Genomic DNA, 15,052 nt, shown 5'->3' on the forward strand with positions numbered 1-15,052 from the left:
TATGGAATCTAAAAAATAAACTAGTAAGTATAACAAAAAGGAAACGGATCCACAGATGATAGAGAACAAATGAGTGGGGAGAGAGGGAAGGGGGGAGGGGCAATATAGGAGTAGGGGATTAAGACGTACAAACTACTAGGTATAAAATAAGCTACAAGGATATATTGTACAAATGGGGAATACAGCCAATATTTTATAATAACTAAAGAGTATAACCTTTAAAATTTTTGAATCACTATATTGTACACCTGTAACATATAATATTGTACAGCAACCATACTTCAATTTTTTTTTAAAGTGTGCACAACCAAGGATTATAAATTTGTTTTGGCATTCATTCGACTTGAAATGTAAATACAAAGAGACATATTCATTTAAGGGTTGGTCAGAGAGATAAAACAAGCCATTTTTAATGAATGAAGTATTATAGAAATAAATTCAATTCAAAAGAAATTTTTAATTAAATTTGTCTAATTTGCAGGAATATCTTTCAGGGCTTCCTCATACTGGTTTAAATAGTTTACAGTAAAATCCCATTTAATCTAGACTATTCACTCAAAAGAAAGGAATTGTTCAAATCAACTGTAATTAAGCTGATGGTAACATTTCAGGCTTTGAATTCTGATCAGGTTTCAAGTTGGCTGTTATTGGGGAGGTTGGACTTTCATGTTCCTTGGTATTTCTTTGTTTGACTGTTAAAATTTTCAAGTGTGAAAAACCTAGAGAGCTTTCTTTTAAATCACTAAAATCTGATTCTTTTGATGTCAGAGAAAAAAAAAACCTCTAGATTGGAGGAAGAAGCCTAAATTGATTTGAAAAATTCAACTATGCTTTAAATGACCTTGTTTCAACATCCTCTTGAAAGGCTGGCCTGTTTCCTCTTGTGTGTCACAGTTGGTCATCGTTTGTTTTGGAATACCCTTACAGTTCCTGACTGACCTATGAGAGCTTTGAAATGCAGGGTAATTGTCAAAGAGTTTCGGCCTAATTGATCACGTAGTGTCTCTGCAGATTTACTCGAGTAGGCTACTGTCAGTACGAAGTGTATATTCCCTTTGGTCCTGTTTAATGTATGTGATAATCATATCCTTCAGAGGAAATTATACATGAAGTTTCCCTACTAACAATGTTTGTTATTATAAACATTCCAGTATGGTATCTGTAATTTGGTGTTTCTGTGGTTTGCCTTAGTAGTCTTTGAGGATTTGGGGAGGAACTAATGGTTATTTAATTTGGGACCTGCAGCAGGAGTAAAAGTAAATTCCTTGTCTCCAAGGAAAGTGAGGAAATCTGTTACTCTCTTTTAGTGCTGGCATGAGGGGTTCGGTAGTTGGAAGAATTCATTCGTTCAACAGTTTGAGCATCTAAACTTGTAAATGTGATCATCAAGATGTCTGGTCATAGCTCTGTGGGGTTTTCTAATACTATGCAGTTTCACCAAGAAATGTAATCAAGAGGATGCCACCTAAGAGTTACAGTAGACTCAGTAGCCTCTCCCATTCAGAGTGCTCTATGAAACCTTGGTACTCCTTTTATAATTTGATTTTTAACTGAGAAACTTTTGCATACAGTGTTTCCCAAAATGCAGTATTTCCTTCATGATTTCATTTGTCCCTCTTATTTTTTTTTAAGTTTCTAATGCCAGAACCTGTTGCATTTTAGTAGAAAGAGTCTCATGCTGGGGGTCTGGAAACCAGAATTCTATTTCCAGTTCTGTCACTCACAACAGTAGGACTGGGGGCAATTTGCATGACTTCTTGGGGACTTTAATTTCTTCCCTTATAAAATCTGAATGTTAGGCTACAGAATCTACCTCCAGGCCCTTTACATCCAAATTCTACACTGAACTAACATTAGCTAATACTATGAAATAACATGAGCCAACTTGCCTCATGTGTATTTACAGGATATCAGCGATTATTCTTATTTAGTTCTAACTTGTAGGTAAGAATAGCATATAGAGAAATTTAGGAAGATAGCCAGAGTTATTCCTTAGACTTGTCGATACTAGAAACAGAACCATGATAAGCAGTTTTCAATACAGTTTAGGTTAAGAGTATAAATTCATAAGCTGGGCATCAATCCAACACATCAAAAAAGATAAATGGAGGGACTTCCCTGGTGGTCCAGTGGTTAAGACTCTGCACTCCCAATGCAGGGGCCACGCATTCGATCCCTGGTTGGGGAGCTAAGATGGTGCATGCCGGACTTGGTGTGGCCAAAAAGAAAAAAAAAAAAAGGTATATGGAAAATGACATTGAGAAGATAAATAACTTCTAAATTATCAAAACCAAAAGAATGACCTTTCTTTGGAGCATTTCTCTTCACTTTACTCTCAGCATGAGTTCTCAGTAAAATTTAATTTATATTTTCGAAGATATTTTCTTATCTATATTAAACTATTCATGTTTTAGATAACTAAGTCATGATTGTAAGTTTGATTGGTTTAATTTGAGGGGGTTGTCCTTTTAACTTCTTTTAGTTAGCTTTAATTTTGACTTTTTATTTCCTACTCACTTATTTAGTTAGTCCTTCGTGCCTGTCCTCATAAAAATAATCTTTGGTGTTTTATTTTCTATCCTGAATATCAGCAGTTTGTTTCAACAGCATTTTAGTTCTCTGAAATTTGCATTCGATGGAAACTGTTACTTGACTTTGCTTTAAGCCACCTTCCTCACCAATAATCACCACACCCTCTGCTTGCTTCCTGGCAGCCCCGATTTAGAGAGATGTGAAGTTTTTCTTTTTTTTTAAACTAATATTTCCAGCATATACCAATGGTAAGCACTCGAAGTAGATATAGAAATATAAAAATGCAAGACAGAAGCAAGTCTTCCCTCAATGAACTAATGCAGATCATATTAAACTGCTATTTTTGTAGATCCAAGAACAGTTAGCTACTGGCAGTTTCGTATGGTTCAACCTTAATGCACAGAAAAGGAGCTGTTTGGAGAAAATGGACAAGGTCTGGACTGAGATTGGAAGTATCCAACTTCCAAACCTAGGGTGTGTATTGTGAGTCAAGGGCTGCTTTTAAATCTCAGGCCAGCTGTGAAGTCAATATTTGAGTCTGGAGGTGAAGAAAGGCCAGATGGAGGAGGAACTTTAGAATCCCAACCCAAGGACCTGGGGATTTGAACCTAGCCAAAGGGCAGAGGCAGTTCCCAGACGATCATAATGATGGCAGCATCTGGCACAGTGTAGAGGTTTTCAAACCTGGCTGCTAATTAAAGTCACCTTTGGTCACTTTGTAAAAATACGGATGCCAGGCCCTACTTCTAGAGATTCTGATCTCATTGCCCTGTCTCATCGTGCAGAGCAGTGGTTCACAAACTTTAGGGGCCATCAGAATCACCTGGAGGGCTTGTTAAAACACGGATGGCTGAGTCCCACCCTCAGAGTTTCTGATTCAGTAGGGTTGGGATAAGGCCCAAGAATTTGCATTTTAATAAATTCTTGGGTGATGCTGATGCTGCTGGTCTGGAGAGTATACTTTGAAAACCACTGATGTGTAAGAATATGGCATTTTGAGTAAGAAACAGGATTGTAGTCCCGGTCCCATTACTAACCCATTATTAACTGTGATAACCTGTCTTTCTAAAAATTTTTGAAATTAATACTGTAACAGTCACCCTTTAAAGTGTACAGTTCTATGAGTTTTGATAAATACTCATATAATCTCCACAATTAAGGCGTAGAATAGTTTTATTCCCTCCCCCCATCCCCCATCCTGAAAATCCCTGTGTGACCCTTTGGAGTCAGGTTCCCCCCCAACTCTAGGCACTGGCAACCTCTGATCTGTTCTACCCCCATAGTTTTGCCTTTTCCAGAATGATATGCAAATGCAGTCATACAATATGTAGCCTTTTTGGGTCTGACTTGTTTCACTTAGCATAATGTATTTCAGATTCCTCCAGATTGCTGAGTCTGTCTCAGATTCCTCCAGATTGCTGAGTTTATTCCTTTTAGTTAATAAGTAGTGTTGCATCGTTGCATTGTGTTGATATATCACAGTATCCACCTGTTGAAGGACATCTGGTTTGTTTCCAGTTTTTCAGAACAAAGCCACCTTTTGTGTGAACATAAGTTTTCATTTTTCCTGGCTTGGGAAAATACTGAGGAGTGGAATTGTAGGGATGTGTGCTAAGAGTATGTTTATCTTGATAAGAAACTGCCAAATCGTTGGACTTCCCTGGTGGTCCAGTGGTTAAGACTACTCCAGGCTTCCACTGCAGCGGGAACGGATTCGATCCCTGGTCAGGGAAGTTCCACATGCCGCATGGTGTGGCCAAAAAAAAAAAAGAAGAAGAAAAAGAAACTGCCAAGTTGTTTTCCAAAGTGGCTGCACCATTTTGCATTCTCACATGTTAACATTTATGGTCCTTGTTTTTTTCTGTTTTTCATCCTAATAATGTCTGCTCTCATTTTTCTTTTGCACTTTATTATAGAAATTGCCAAACATATACAAAAGTAGAAAGAATAGCATAGTGAGCCTTCGTTGTACCCGTCGCCCACCTTCAACAATTAATTATTACGTGGCCAGTCTTGATTTAAATGTACTCCTACCTAGGTAACTTTGTTATTGATATCTGATTTAGTTCCATTGTGGTAAGAGAATATTTGGTATCATTTGATTCCTTTTAAATATATTGAGGCTTGTTTTATGGAGGGAATATGGTCTGTCTTTTTTTTAAGTCAATCCTTTTTTTTTTTTAATTATTTATTTTTGACTGTGTTGGGTCTTCGTTTCAGTGCGAGGGCTTTCTCTAGTTGCGGCAAGCAGGAGACACTCTTCATCGCGGTGCGCGGGCCTCTCACCATCGCGGCCTCTCTTTTTGCGGAGCACAGGCTCCAGACGCGCAGGCTCAGTAGTTGTGGCTCATGGGCCTAGTTGCTCCGTGGCATGTGGGATCTTCCCAGACCAGGGCTCGAACCCATATCCCCTGCATTGGCAGGCAGATTCTCAACCACTGTACCACCAGGGAAGCCCTGGTCTGTCTTGGTAAATGTTCCTGGTGCACTTAAAAAAGAATGTTTAGTCTGATCAGATTGAACGCATGTTCTGTAAATGTCAGTTGGGTCAGGTTGTTTGTTCAAAGCTTTTCTCTCCTTACTAATTTTCTCTCTACTTGTTCTATTAATTATTGAGAGAAGAGTATTGAAATCTGACAGTATTCATAAATACATCTATTTCTCTTTTCAGTTCTATAAGATTTTGCTTCTTGTATTGTGAAGCTTTTATTAGATGCATAGAAATTTAGGATTCTTACGTCCTCCTAATTAATTGATCCCTTTATCATTATGAAATGACCTTCTTTTTTATTCCTGGTAATATTCTTTGCTCTGGAATTTACCTTGACTGAAACTAATATAGTTACTTCAGCCTTCTTCTGAATAATGTTAGCTTGGAACATTTTTTTCCCCATCCTCTTAGTTTTAACCTTTTTGTGTGTTTATATTCAAAGTAAATATGCACTGCATATAGTTGGGTCTTACTTTGTATTCCGTCTCACATACTCTGTCTTTTAGTGGGGTGTTTACGTGACTTTAATTTAATATGATTACTGATATGGCTGTGTTTAAATCTGCCCTCTTGCTGTTTGTTTTCTGCTTGTCATATCTATTCTTCATTCCCCCTTCCCCTGCCTTCTTTTAGATTAATTGATTATTTGTCATTTCGTTTATCTCCTTTTAGATTTATACCTCTTTGTATTTTTTAGCCATTGTTTTAGGTTTATACTATACATCTTTAATTTATCATAGTCTACTTTCAAGTAGCATTATACCTCTCTATGTATAGCATGTTAACAGTATATTTTCATTTCCCCTCTCTTGACCCTTGTGCTATTATGTCATATATTTTACATCTGCATATGTTGTAAATCCCACCGTATATTGTTTTTTATTTTTGCTTTAAATCGTCAATTATCTTTTAAAGAAACTTTTAAATAAGGGAAAGAAAGTATTTTATACTTACCCATGTGTTGACTTCCTTTAATTTTTCTTATACCACTGGTGTGCTGCTGATAAATTCTTTCAGTTGTACATCTTAAAGTCTTTATTTTGTTTTTGTTTTTCAAAGATATTTTTGAGGAGTATAGAAATACAGGTTGACACGGTTTTTCTTTCATGTCCTTAAAATATGCTGCTTCACTGTCTTCTGGCTTGCCTTGTTTCCAAAAAGAAGTCTCCTGTCGTTCTTACCTTTATTCCTCTGTACATAGTGTGTCAGTTTTTTTCTCTATCAGCTTTTCAGATTTTCTCTTCATCGCTAGTTTTCAGCAGTTTGATTATGATAAGCTTTAGTGTTGTATTCTTCGTGTTTCTTGTGCTTTGTGGTTCACTGAGATTCTTGGATCTCTGGGTTTATAGTTTTTATTAAATTTTAAAACTTTTCGGCCATTATTTTTTAAAATATTTTTTCCATCCACTCCTCTCTTTTCTCTTCTGAAACATCAACCTCATGTATATTTGGCCATTTGAAATTATGCCACAGCTCATTAATGATCTCTTCTTTTTAAAATTTTTTTCATCTTTTCAGTTTCACTTCAGATAGTTTTTTTACTGTGTCCTCAAGTTCACTAATCTTTTATCTGTACTGTCTAATATGTTCTTAATCCCATCTGGTGTGTTTTTCTTCTCGGACGTTGTAGTTTTCATCTCTATGGGTTTTGGGTGTGGGGGGTCTTTTTTATATCTTCCATGCCTCTCCTTCGCGTACTAATGCTTTCTTCTCGACCATATGGAGTATATCTCTCATAGCTTTTCCATGTACTTACCTACAAATTCTGTTTTCTGTCTCATTTCATTTCTGGATCTGTTTCTATTGAATGATTTTTCTCCTCATTATGAGTTATATTTTCCTGTTTCTTTGTATGCCTGGTAATTTTTGATTGGATGGTAGACATTTTGAATTTTGGATTGTGGGTACTTGGATTTTTTTATTTTCTATGCATCTAAATATTTTTGAGCATTGGGATGAAGTTAAGTTTGGGAATAGCTTGATCCTTTCTAGACTTACTATTAAGCCTTTTTAGGGAGACCAGAGCAGCCTTTAGTCTAGGGTTAACTTGATGCCATTACAAAGGCAATACCTTTCTGACTGTACGCCCTAACACTTCGTGTATCACAAGATTTCTTGAACTATTCTAGCCCTGTGTGTGCTCCAGGGGCTGTTTTGCCTGTGCTTCTGATTGTTCTTTTCCCAGCCTTGGGTCATTTCCTCACACACATTCTCTGAGTGTCTCTCGGTATGTGGTTCTTTCTTCTCAGGTATCGGCCTGTGCATTCTACCCTTGTTGACCTCCTTTGTCTCCTAAACTCAGGGAGGTCAGCAGGCCCTGTTTGGGCTCCCCCTTCCTTACTGCAGCCTGGAAGCGCTCTCTAGATATTAAGGCAGCATAATTTTAGAATTCACCTTATTTGTTTTCCTTTTCTTAAGGCTCACTGTCCTATGCCACCTATTGTCCAGTGTCTGAAAACTACTTTTTCATATGTTTTTTGTTGTTTAAAATGCTAGGTTCAGTCGGTCTGTGTTGCTCTATCATTACCTAAGGTAGAAGACTGACTTCTGTATTGTTTCATTTATTTCCAGAGTAAATCCATTATTCACATAATGAAAAATACAGATGATGACTTTTCACAGAGATTAAATTAGATAATATACACGAAAAGCACTTTCTAGGTGGTAAAGTGCTGCACACGTGTTTATCATTGCTGTTACCTAGAAGATCAGCCTCGTTTTCCTGTAGTTATGGGTGGTGTCTGTATAGGAGTAAAGCCTAAAAGGCCAAAATACGGAGGTGTTGTTTCTGAAAATCCCCCTGTGCCTCCATGCATACCAATGTGTCATATTGCGTGTTTTTCTGTGCTGGATTAATTCATGCATTTATTTATCCAGTAGACATTTATTAAGCACCCAGGTCTCTAGTCACTGGATATCTCTGCTCTCAAGGGGCTTATATTCTGTATTTTCTTTTCGGTGTCTGTCTCCACTGTCCTACTTTTTTTCATCACTGTCTGTATACCTGTATCATTTGATCTCTGGGCCTCTGTATGAGTGCTCATCTCATTCAGCCTTCACCTCCTATGTTTTCTTTCCCTAGTTTATCTAGTTTTCCAACATTATCTTCTTCTTTATTTCATTTGATCCAGTTATCATAATATTTCTATCTTTCCTCTAATATTCCTGTTAATATTTTTTTTTCTTTCTGAGTAAAAGCCAGAGGAAAAGAAGAGTCCTTACAAAAGCTTACAAGGCTTTAAAAGAATGGTACCCCACTTATCTCTTTGAACTCCTTACTTACTTCTGACCCCTTGTTCATCTCACTCCAGCCACACTGGCCTGTTTGCCATTGTTGTCTTGTGGACACCAGGCATGATCCTACCTCAGGGTCTTTGTACTTGCTGTTCCTTCCACCTCAGATGTTCTTTTTCCATATATCCATGTCTCACCCCCTACTTCCTTCAAGTCTTTGTTCAGTTGACATCTTTTAAGTGAGGCCCTGTCTGGCCTCTTCCTATTTTTAAGTGCCGTGCCTTCTACTACTGCCTTTCCTCTTCCCCATTCCTACTTTATTTTTCTTGGTAACACTTTTTACCTTTTCAATTATAAAATGTACTTGTTTGTTTCCTCTCTGTTGTTGCACTAGCATATGAACTCCATGAAGATAGGGATTCCTTTACTGTTGACAGAAGCATCCAGGACGCTGCCTGGTACTAAGGAGCAAAATAAATATTTGTTAACCGAATGAGTCTCCTTGGTAAAGTGCTGTTTTGTTTGTTTGTTGTATTACATTTATTGAATACACTTCTTTGTTTCATGTACTTTATTTTAAAACATGAATGGCTGGAGCATTTTATATATTTAAAGATCCCTTTAATTGCTTTAATTAGCATATTAACATATTTTGTTCTATGGATATGTAGGCTTCACAATATAAAAAGTTATCCATCCCTGATTGAAGGTATACCTCAAGACTGAGTACATGTAGAGTTGGACATTCTAGTGGTCATAAATAATTCCAACCTTAGAGATAGCCCAGGAGGAGATGGGATTCCTGGTAGACATTAAATCCCATCTAGAAACCCAGGGATGAGCCAAAAGAAAAAAAATCTTCTAAATATAGTATTTTGCATATTCTTTTTTTAAAAAGTTAGAAAAGTTAGTATATTTGGAATTAAAATTTCTTTTTATGCAACTCTCCTAGAAAAATACTTTAAAATGAGTCTAGGTAAAACTTTCTTATTAAGATATGTACACCCCACTCCCTTATTCATAATTTGCAAGTCTAGTAAGCTTTGAAAACGAAAAGATTTTTCTAATTTTACCACAGACTGATTTGGTGGCAAAACCCAGCCTGACATGATGTGCAGCTGGTTATAGTCTTTATTATTCCATTTGGTGAGTCTGCTTTGTATGTTTCACTGCAGAAATAGTAATGTGTTTGAGGGCCAGTGATTGAGGGCCTGTGCATTTTTTCTCAATCCATAGCTAAGGTAAAACAGGACTCTCTAGTCATTGACTGCCTAATTCTGGTTGTTGTTGCTGTTACTGTTTTTTCTCCAGCTTTGCAAACCTGGGTATACTTCATGTGACAAAGAAAAAAGTATTTGAAACACTGGAAGCACGAATGACAGATGCATGTATAAGGGGCTATAACCCCGGACTTTTGGTGCATCCTGATCTTGCCTATTTACAAGCAGAAGGTGGAGGAGACCGGCAGCTCACAGGTGAGTATCACTCTCCCAGCCTTGCTCCTTTGAGAGCTCTGGCTCTCCTTGTCCTCTGTGTAGACCATGTGCTCATCTTATGCCCCAGGTTTCTCCTTCTCCTGGTCTGTACCCCAAGCTGCTCTCACCCTTTCCCTGCTCAGAAACCTTTGATGGCATCCTGCTACTTCTAGAATAAAATCTGTACCCCCATAGCCTGGCATACAAAGCCGGGCCTCAGCCCCCTTTCCAGCTTTATCGGAGGTCCCACCTGTACCCACCTCTCCCCATCACCGCCTCCTGAACACTGATGTATACTCATACCTTTGTATGTGTCTTCCTCTACCTAAAACACCCCCCCTTCCCTTTTCAACCTGTCAGAACCAATTCAGTATTCAAGACATGGTTCAAAGAACACCTGCTCTGTTATACCTCCCCCAGCTCACCTTATTATAAGGAACCTTTCTTTCTTTGGGCTCTTCAGGCTCATTGTAAGCTATCCTCTTTATCATAAAAATGCTATGATTTTATGTTTTCCTGCCTTCACTTATATTTTTTTCTTTCAACCCTAATCCTTGTTCCACCACATATGCCATTTCTGCTTTTATGTGTTGTCCTTTCATCTGGCCATCCTGTCACCAGCTCATACTCAGGCAATCCAGAGACAATCATTTTCCCATTAGCCATGTTCTGTCTTCTGCTATTCATCCTCAAAACGTTCACATCACCTTTGAGTCCTCCTTTTCACCTCTGCTGCCTCTTCAGTTCGTGGTCCAGCTGTTCTGTGCTCTCTGGGGTTCCCCTCCTCGCTCCAGTTTTTGATGCTCTGTCTCTGTCCCTCCCCACTTCTAATCTAGTTTACACCCTGTGGCCAGATGGATCTTACTGAAGCCTACAGGTCACCACTACTCAGTGTCTCCCTGTTGCGTCCAGAATCCAAATTCCATACCCTGGCATTTTAGGCCTCCCAAGAGCTGGCCCCAATCTGCGTTTTCGACTTGTTTCCCACTACATCCCTTCTTGTCAAACTGAACTACACCATAGAAGCACAATTTCTCACTTTCTCTCTTTGGCACATTCTTTCCATTACTGCTCTTTCCTCTTCCTGGGATGCCTTTTTTTTTCATTCTCCTCCTAAGTTCAAGTTCTACCATCCTTTCAAGATTTAGAGCAATGCCTCTTCTGCTTCAAAGCCTCTGGATTCTCCCCTCCTTTGAAGTTTCATATCACTTCAACTGTAGCTCTTTTATAGTACTTATCACTTGAATTATCACCTCTTATGATATTATAAGTTAAGTACGATTATGTCCATCAGTATGAAAGCTCCATCAGGAGGGAAGGAGCCCAGTGCAGAGGAGTCGTTTGGCTCCTTAAAAACACTTGTTGAGCTGTACTTGCTTAGTGCCAGGTACTGTGCCGGGCACTGTGGGATGAATACAGTCCCTGTGCCCAGAGAGCTTTTGGAATACTTAATTTTCACATTCCTCCACACAAGTGAGGCATGGTCAGGCTACTGCATTCCATTCCATCACATCCTTTGTGTCTTGGGATAGGGCAGGGGAAGATAGGAGAGAGGCAGTTTGACACATGCAGGACAGTTTTTACTGTGATCCAGAGAAAATGCAGGCCCTTTTTTGATGCCTTTACGTTTGGATGACATAAATAGATAATTCTTAAAATTGTATTAGCAATATGAAGAATTTCAAAAGAAAAAAAAATAGACTTTTATTTTAAGTTGATGTTCTTTATTTGGGCTTTATAAAAGCATCCTATCTAAAACGTTCACACTTTACTCTTTCCCTGGGCATGAATACCCCATATTGTCTGGTCCTAGATCGGGAAAAGGAGATCATCCGCCAGGCAGCTCTTCAGCAGACAAAGGAGATGGACCTCAGCGTGGTGCGGCTTATGTTTACAGCTTTCCTTCCAGACAGCACCGGCAGCTTCACGAGGCGCCTGGAACCCGTGGTATCGGACGCCATCTATGATAGCAGTGAGTACCTGACTTCTGACAGGAGGCAGCTTGCTGTAAAGTCAAGAACAGACTTCCAGCCCGGCCCCGGCAGTTACTGACTAGCTCTGATTCCTGGGGCAAGTAACTTAATCGCTTGGAGCCTCATATTTATCATCTTACAAAATGAGAATACTGAAATTTAGCTTAAAATTTGATGTTGAGATTAAAAGTGAAATACTGTGAGGTGCTCAGTATTCCTCAGATCACCGTTGTAGTCTTCTACATGCAATGCCAAATCTCTTATTATTTATGAATTCCTTACTACGAGGATATATTGTTGGTGCTCTTAGATGAGAAAAGTATCTCAGTTGGGGCTCTGAAGAGAAGTTAATAAAAGACAACTCTTACCCATTTTCATTCTTGCATGTTATAGCTTTATCAAGTTAGGAACGTCAGGTTAACTAAGTGAGCAGTACAGATATTTCGTAGCTTCAAAATTCTATTTCAGTCTATAGTTCCTGGAGTTTTTGAAAGAGTTTTACAGAGGTCTTCATTTACCATGCAAATTTCTAATTTGGTATGCATGGGATTTATTAAACAGATATTTCCAAAAAGTCTACAAGGGCAGTATTTAGGCTCCTTGAAAGGTTATAGAGTTTGGTCTAAGTAGAGAACGCCATGCCCCAAGTACAACAACTAACTGATTTCTCTAATTTAAACATGTTTGAAGGGAAGTGAAAGCTTTATAAACTGATGTAGACTCGCATACCAAAGATCACTTTAAAATGCAGCTGTTGGAGCCAAAAAAAAAAAGGGAAGCCTTATACTATTACCACACAAAACTTCTACCCCTTAACCACACAGAATTCTAATTTCGTTTGGGGAAAAGAAATATAACATCTTCATTTTTCTTTTCTGCAGAATAAAAATTAATAAATAGTTTTAGAAAACTGTGCTTCTCCTAAATTTCTAGGACTCTTGTAAATGGTATCATGGACATAAGTTTGGGGTTAAAGTCTTGACCTTATTGAAATTCCACACACCCATTAGCTTGGAACTTCCTGAAACATCAGAAAATTTCTTTCTCTTTCTCTATTAATCTCTCTTACTGTGTTAGTGGGAGAAACAAATACTGCTTCTTTGTGTCTCATCTGTTTTGGTGATAATGAATGAGCCATGCCCAAGAAGTGCTCTGAGGGTTTCAGAAGGCATTTTTGTTTATTTATATCCTTGTTAAAGCAGTATGAGTGAAAGCATCTATTTAAACTTTCTTTAAGGTCCCTCATAGGAGGTTAGCATGTGAAGCTGAGGATAAATAATGAAGTTTGTTGTTTTTCTCCTGTGGACAGAAGCCCCCAATGCCTCCAACTTGAAAATAGTAAGGATGGACAGGACAGCTGGATGCGTAACTGGAGGGGAAGAGATTTATCTTCTCTGTGACAAGGTTCAGAAAGGTAAATATATGCTCTGATCTCCAGATGTGAAGTATAATTCTGAGTGTGTTTCTGAGTCACTTTTTGTCAGTGGGCCCAGTAATATCCCTCCTTGCCATAGAACTCCTTTTAAAAATTTATACATTCCTCTCTTCCAAATTTAAGTTGTCCATGTTATTTTGTTAACCCAACTAATTCATTTTAAAATTTTCAACAGAAGTACATATAAATAAGAAAACAGTGACCATTGGAATCAGTGATGCTTCAGGGTTTTTATACTTTAAATTTTGGTATCTGAACTTTAAATAAATGAGTAATAGCCCATGCTTCACACACACACGCACACACACACAGAATAAATGTTTTACATAGTGTAAAATTGTTTATTTTGTTTATCTTACCATGCTTCATTGCAACACAGAGAGCTTCTCTGGATATCTTCACATGACACTATGATGTCATTTAAGAAAAAGAAAGAGAATAAGGACTATAGGGAAATTCTCAGAGCATATTCCTCTCATAATTTTCACTTTCAGAAAGGTTCTTGGCATTTATCTCTCATTAAATATAGCACAAGATTGATAAGTCAGCAAAAGCTGAAGGAGATTGTGTTATTTTCTCAAGTTTCACTCATTTTTTAAATAAAATGATAGAAGGTATAGTATAATAAAGATACACTCCCACGACGGCAGCAGCAGGGCACGTGGCAAGAATCACGGCTTGCACGTGGCCCTGGGCAGTCTCGTCTTTCTGCAGCTTGTAGATCCTCAGGTGTAGGAGCTGTTTCAAGCACACAGCCTTGAGAGAGTAAGGTGTTCTTAAGACCACCTGTACCAAATCCGTGACCGAACTCAGCGAAGACCTCTATATAAATGTTCAAGATTCCGGCAGCACATGCGAAGACCTACTCTTTCAGCCACTGGAGACAACCTCGTACACAAAGTGCTCCCGAGTCAGCCTGTTCTAGCTGAGCAGCTACTGAAGACCCTCGTAATCAGACTTCATAACTGAGACCGCCACATTCACTGCTGCGTGGCTCACAGCGTCTTGGTGCTCCGGCCGGGTGTCAAGCCTGAGCCTCTGAGGTGGGAGAGCTGACTCCAGCACATTGGACCACCAGAGACCTCCCGGCCCCATGTAATATCAGTCAGCGAGGGCTCTCCCAGAGACCTCTGTCTCACCGCTAAGACCCAGCTCCACTCAACGACCAGCAAGCTCCAGTGCTGGATGCCCAATGCCAATCAACCAGCAAGAAAGGAACACAACCCCATCCATTAGCAGAGAAGCTGCCTGAAATCATACTAAGTTCACAGACCCCCCAAAACACACCACTGGACGTGGTCCTGCCCACCAGAAAGACAAGATCCAGCCCCACCCGCCAGAACACAGGCACCGGTCCCCTCCACCAGGAAGCCTATGCAAGCCACTGAACCAACCTCACCCACTGGGGGAAGACACCAAAAACAATGGGAACTACGAACCTGCAGCCTGTGAAAAGGAGACCCCAAACACAGTAAGTTAAACAAAATGAGAAGACAGAGGAATAGGGAGCAGATGAAGGAGCAAGGTAAAAACCCACCAGACCAAACAAATGAAGAGGACGTAGGCAGTCTACCTGAAAAAGAATTCAGAGTAATGATAGTAAAAACGATCTAAAATCTTGGAAATAGAACAGAGAAAATGCAAGAAACATTTAACAAGGACCTAGAACTAAAGAGCAAACAAACGATGAACAACACAATACATGAAATTAAAAATTCTCTAGAAGGAATCAATATCAGAATAACTGAGGCAGAAGAACGGATAAGTGACCTGGAAGATAAAATAGTGGAAATAACTACTGCAGAGCAGAATAAAGAAAAAAGAATGAAAAGAATTGAGGACAGCCTCAGAGACCTCTGGGACAACATTAAACGCACCAACATTCAAATTATAGGAGTTCCAGAAGAAGAAG

General features: G+C 38.9%; 1 protein-coding gene across 3 annotated transcripts in view; it reads left to right on the forward strand.

Annotated features, from left to right (window-relative positions):
* NFKB1 (nuclear factor kappa B subunit 1) overlaps positions 1-15,052 on the forward strand; it is a 121,291-nt gene that overhangs the window by 66,418 nt on the left and 39,821 nt on the right. For all 3 annotated transcript variants that reach the window (XM_029234653.1, XM_029234654.1, XM_029234655.1), the window contains 3 exons: positions 9,569-9,732; positions 11,546-11,704; positions 13,015-13,119. In XM_029234653.1, the coding sequence (XP_029090486.1) occupies positions 9,569-9,732; positions 11,546-11,704; positions 13,015-13,119 (428 nt within the window). The remainder of the gene's footprint in view (positions 1-9,568; positions 9,733-11,545; positions 11,705-13,014; positions 13,120-15,052) is intronic.

Source organism: Monodon monoceros, unplaced genomic scaffold (genome assembly GCF_005190385.1).
Source record: "Monodon monoceros isolate NGI ecotype Baffin Bay Population unplaced genomic scaffold, NGI_Narwhal_1 Super_Scaffold_20, whole genome shotgun sequence".
Taxonomy (NCBI): domain Eukaryota; kingdom Metazoa; phylum Chordata; class Mammalia; order Artiodactyla; family Monodontidae; genus Monodon; species Monodon monoceros.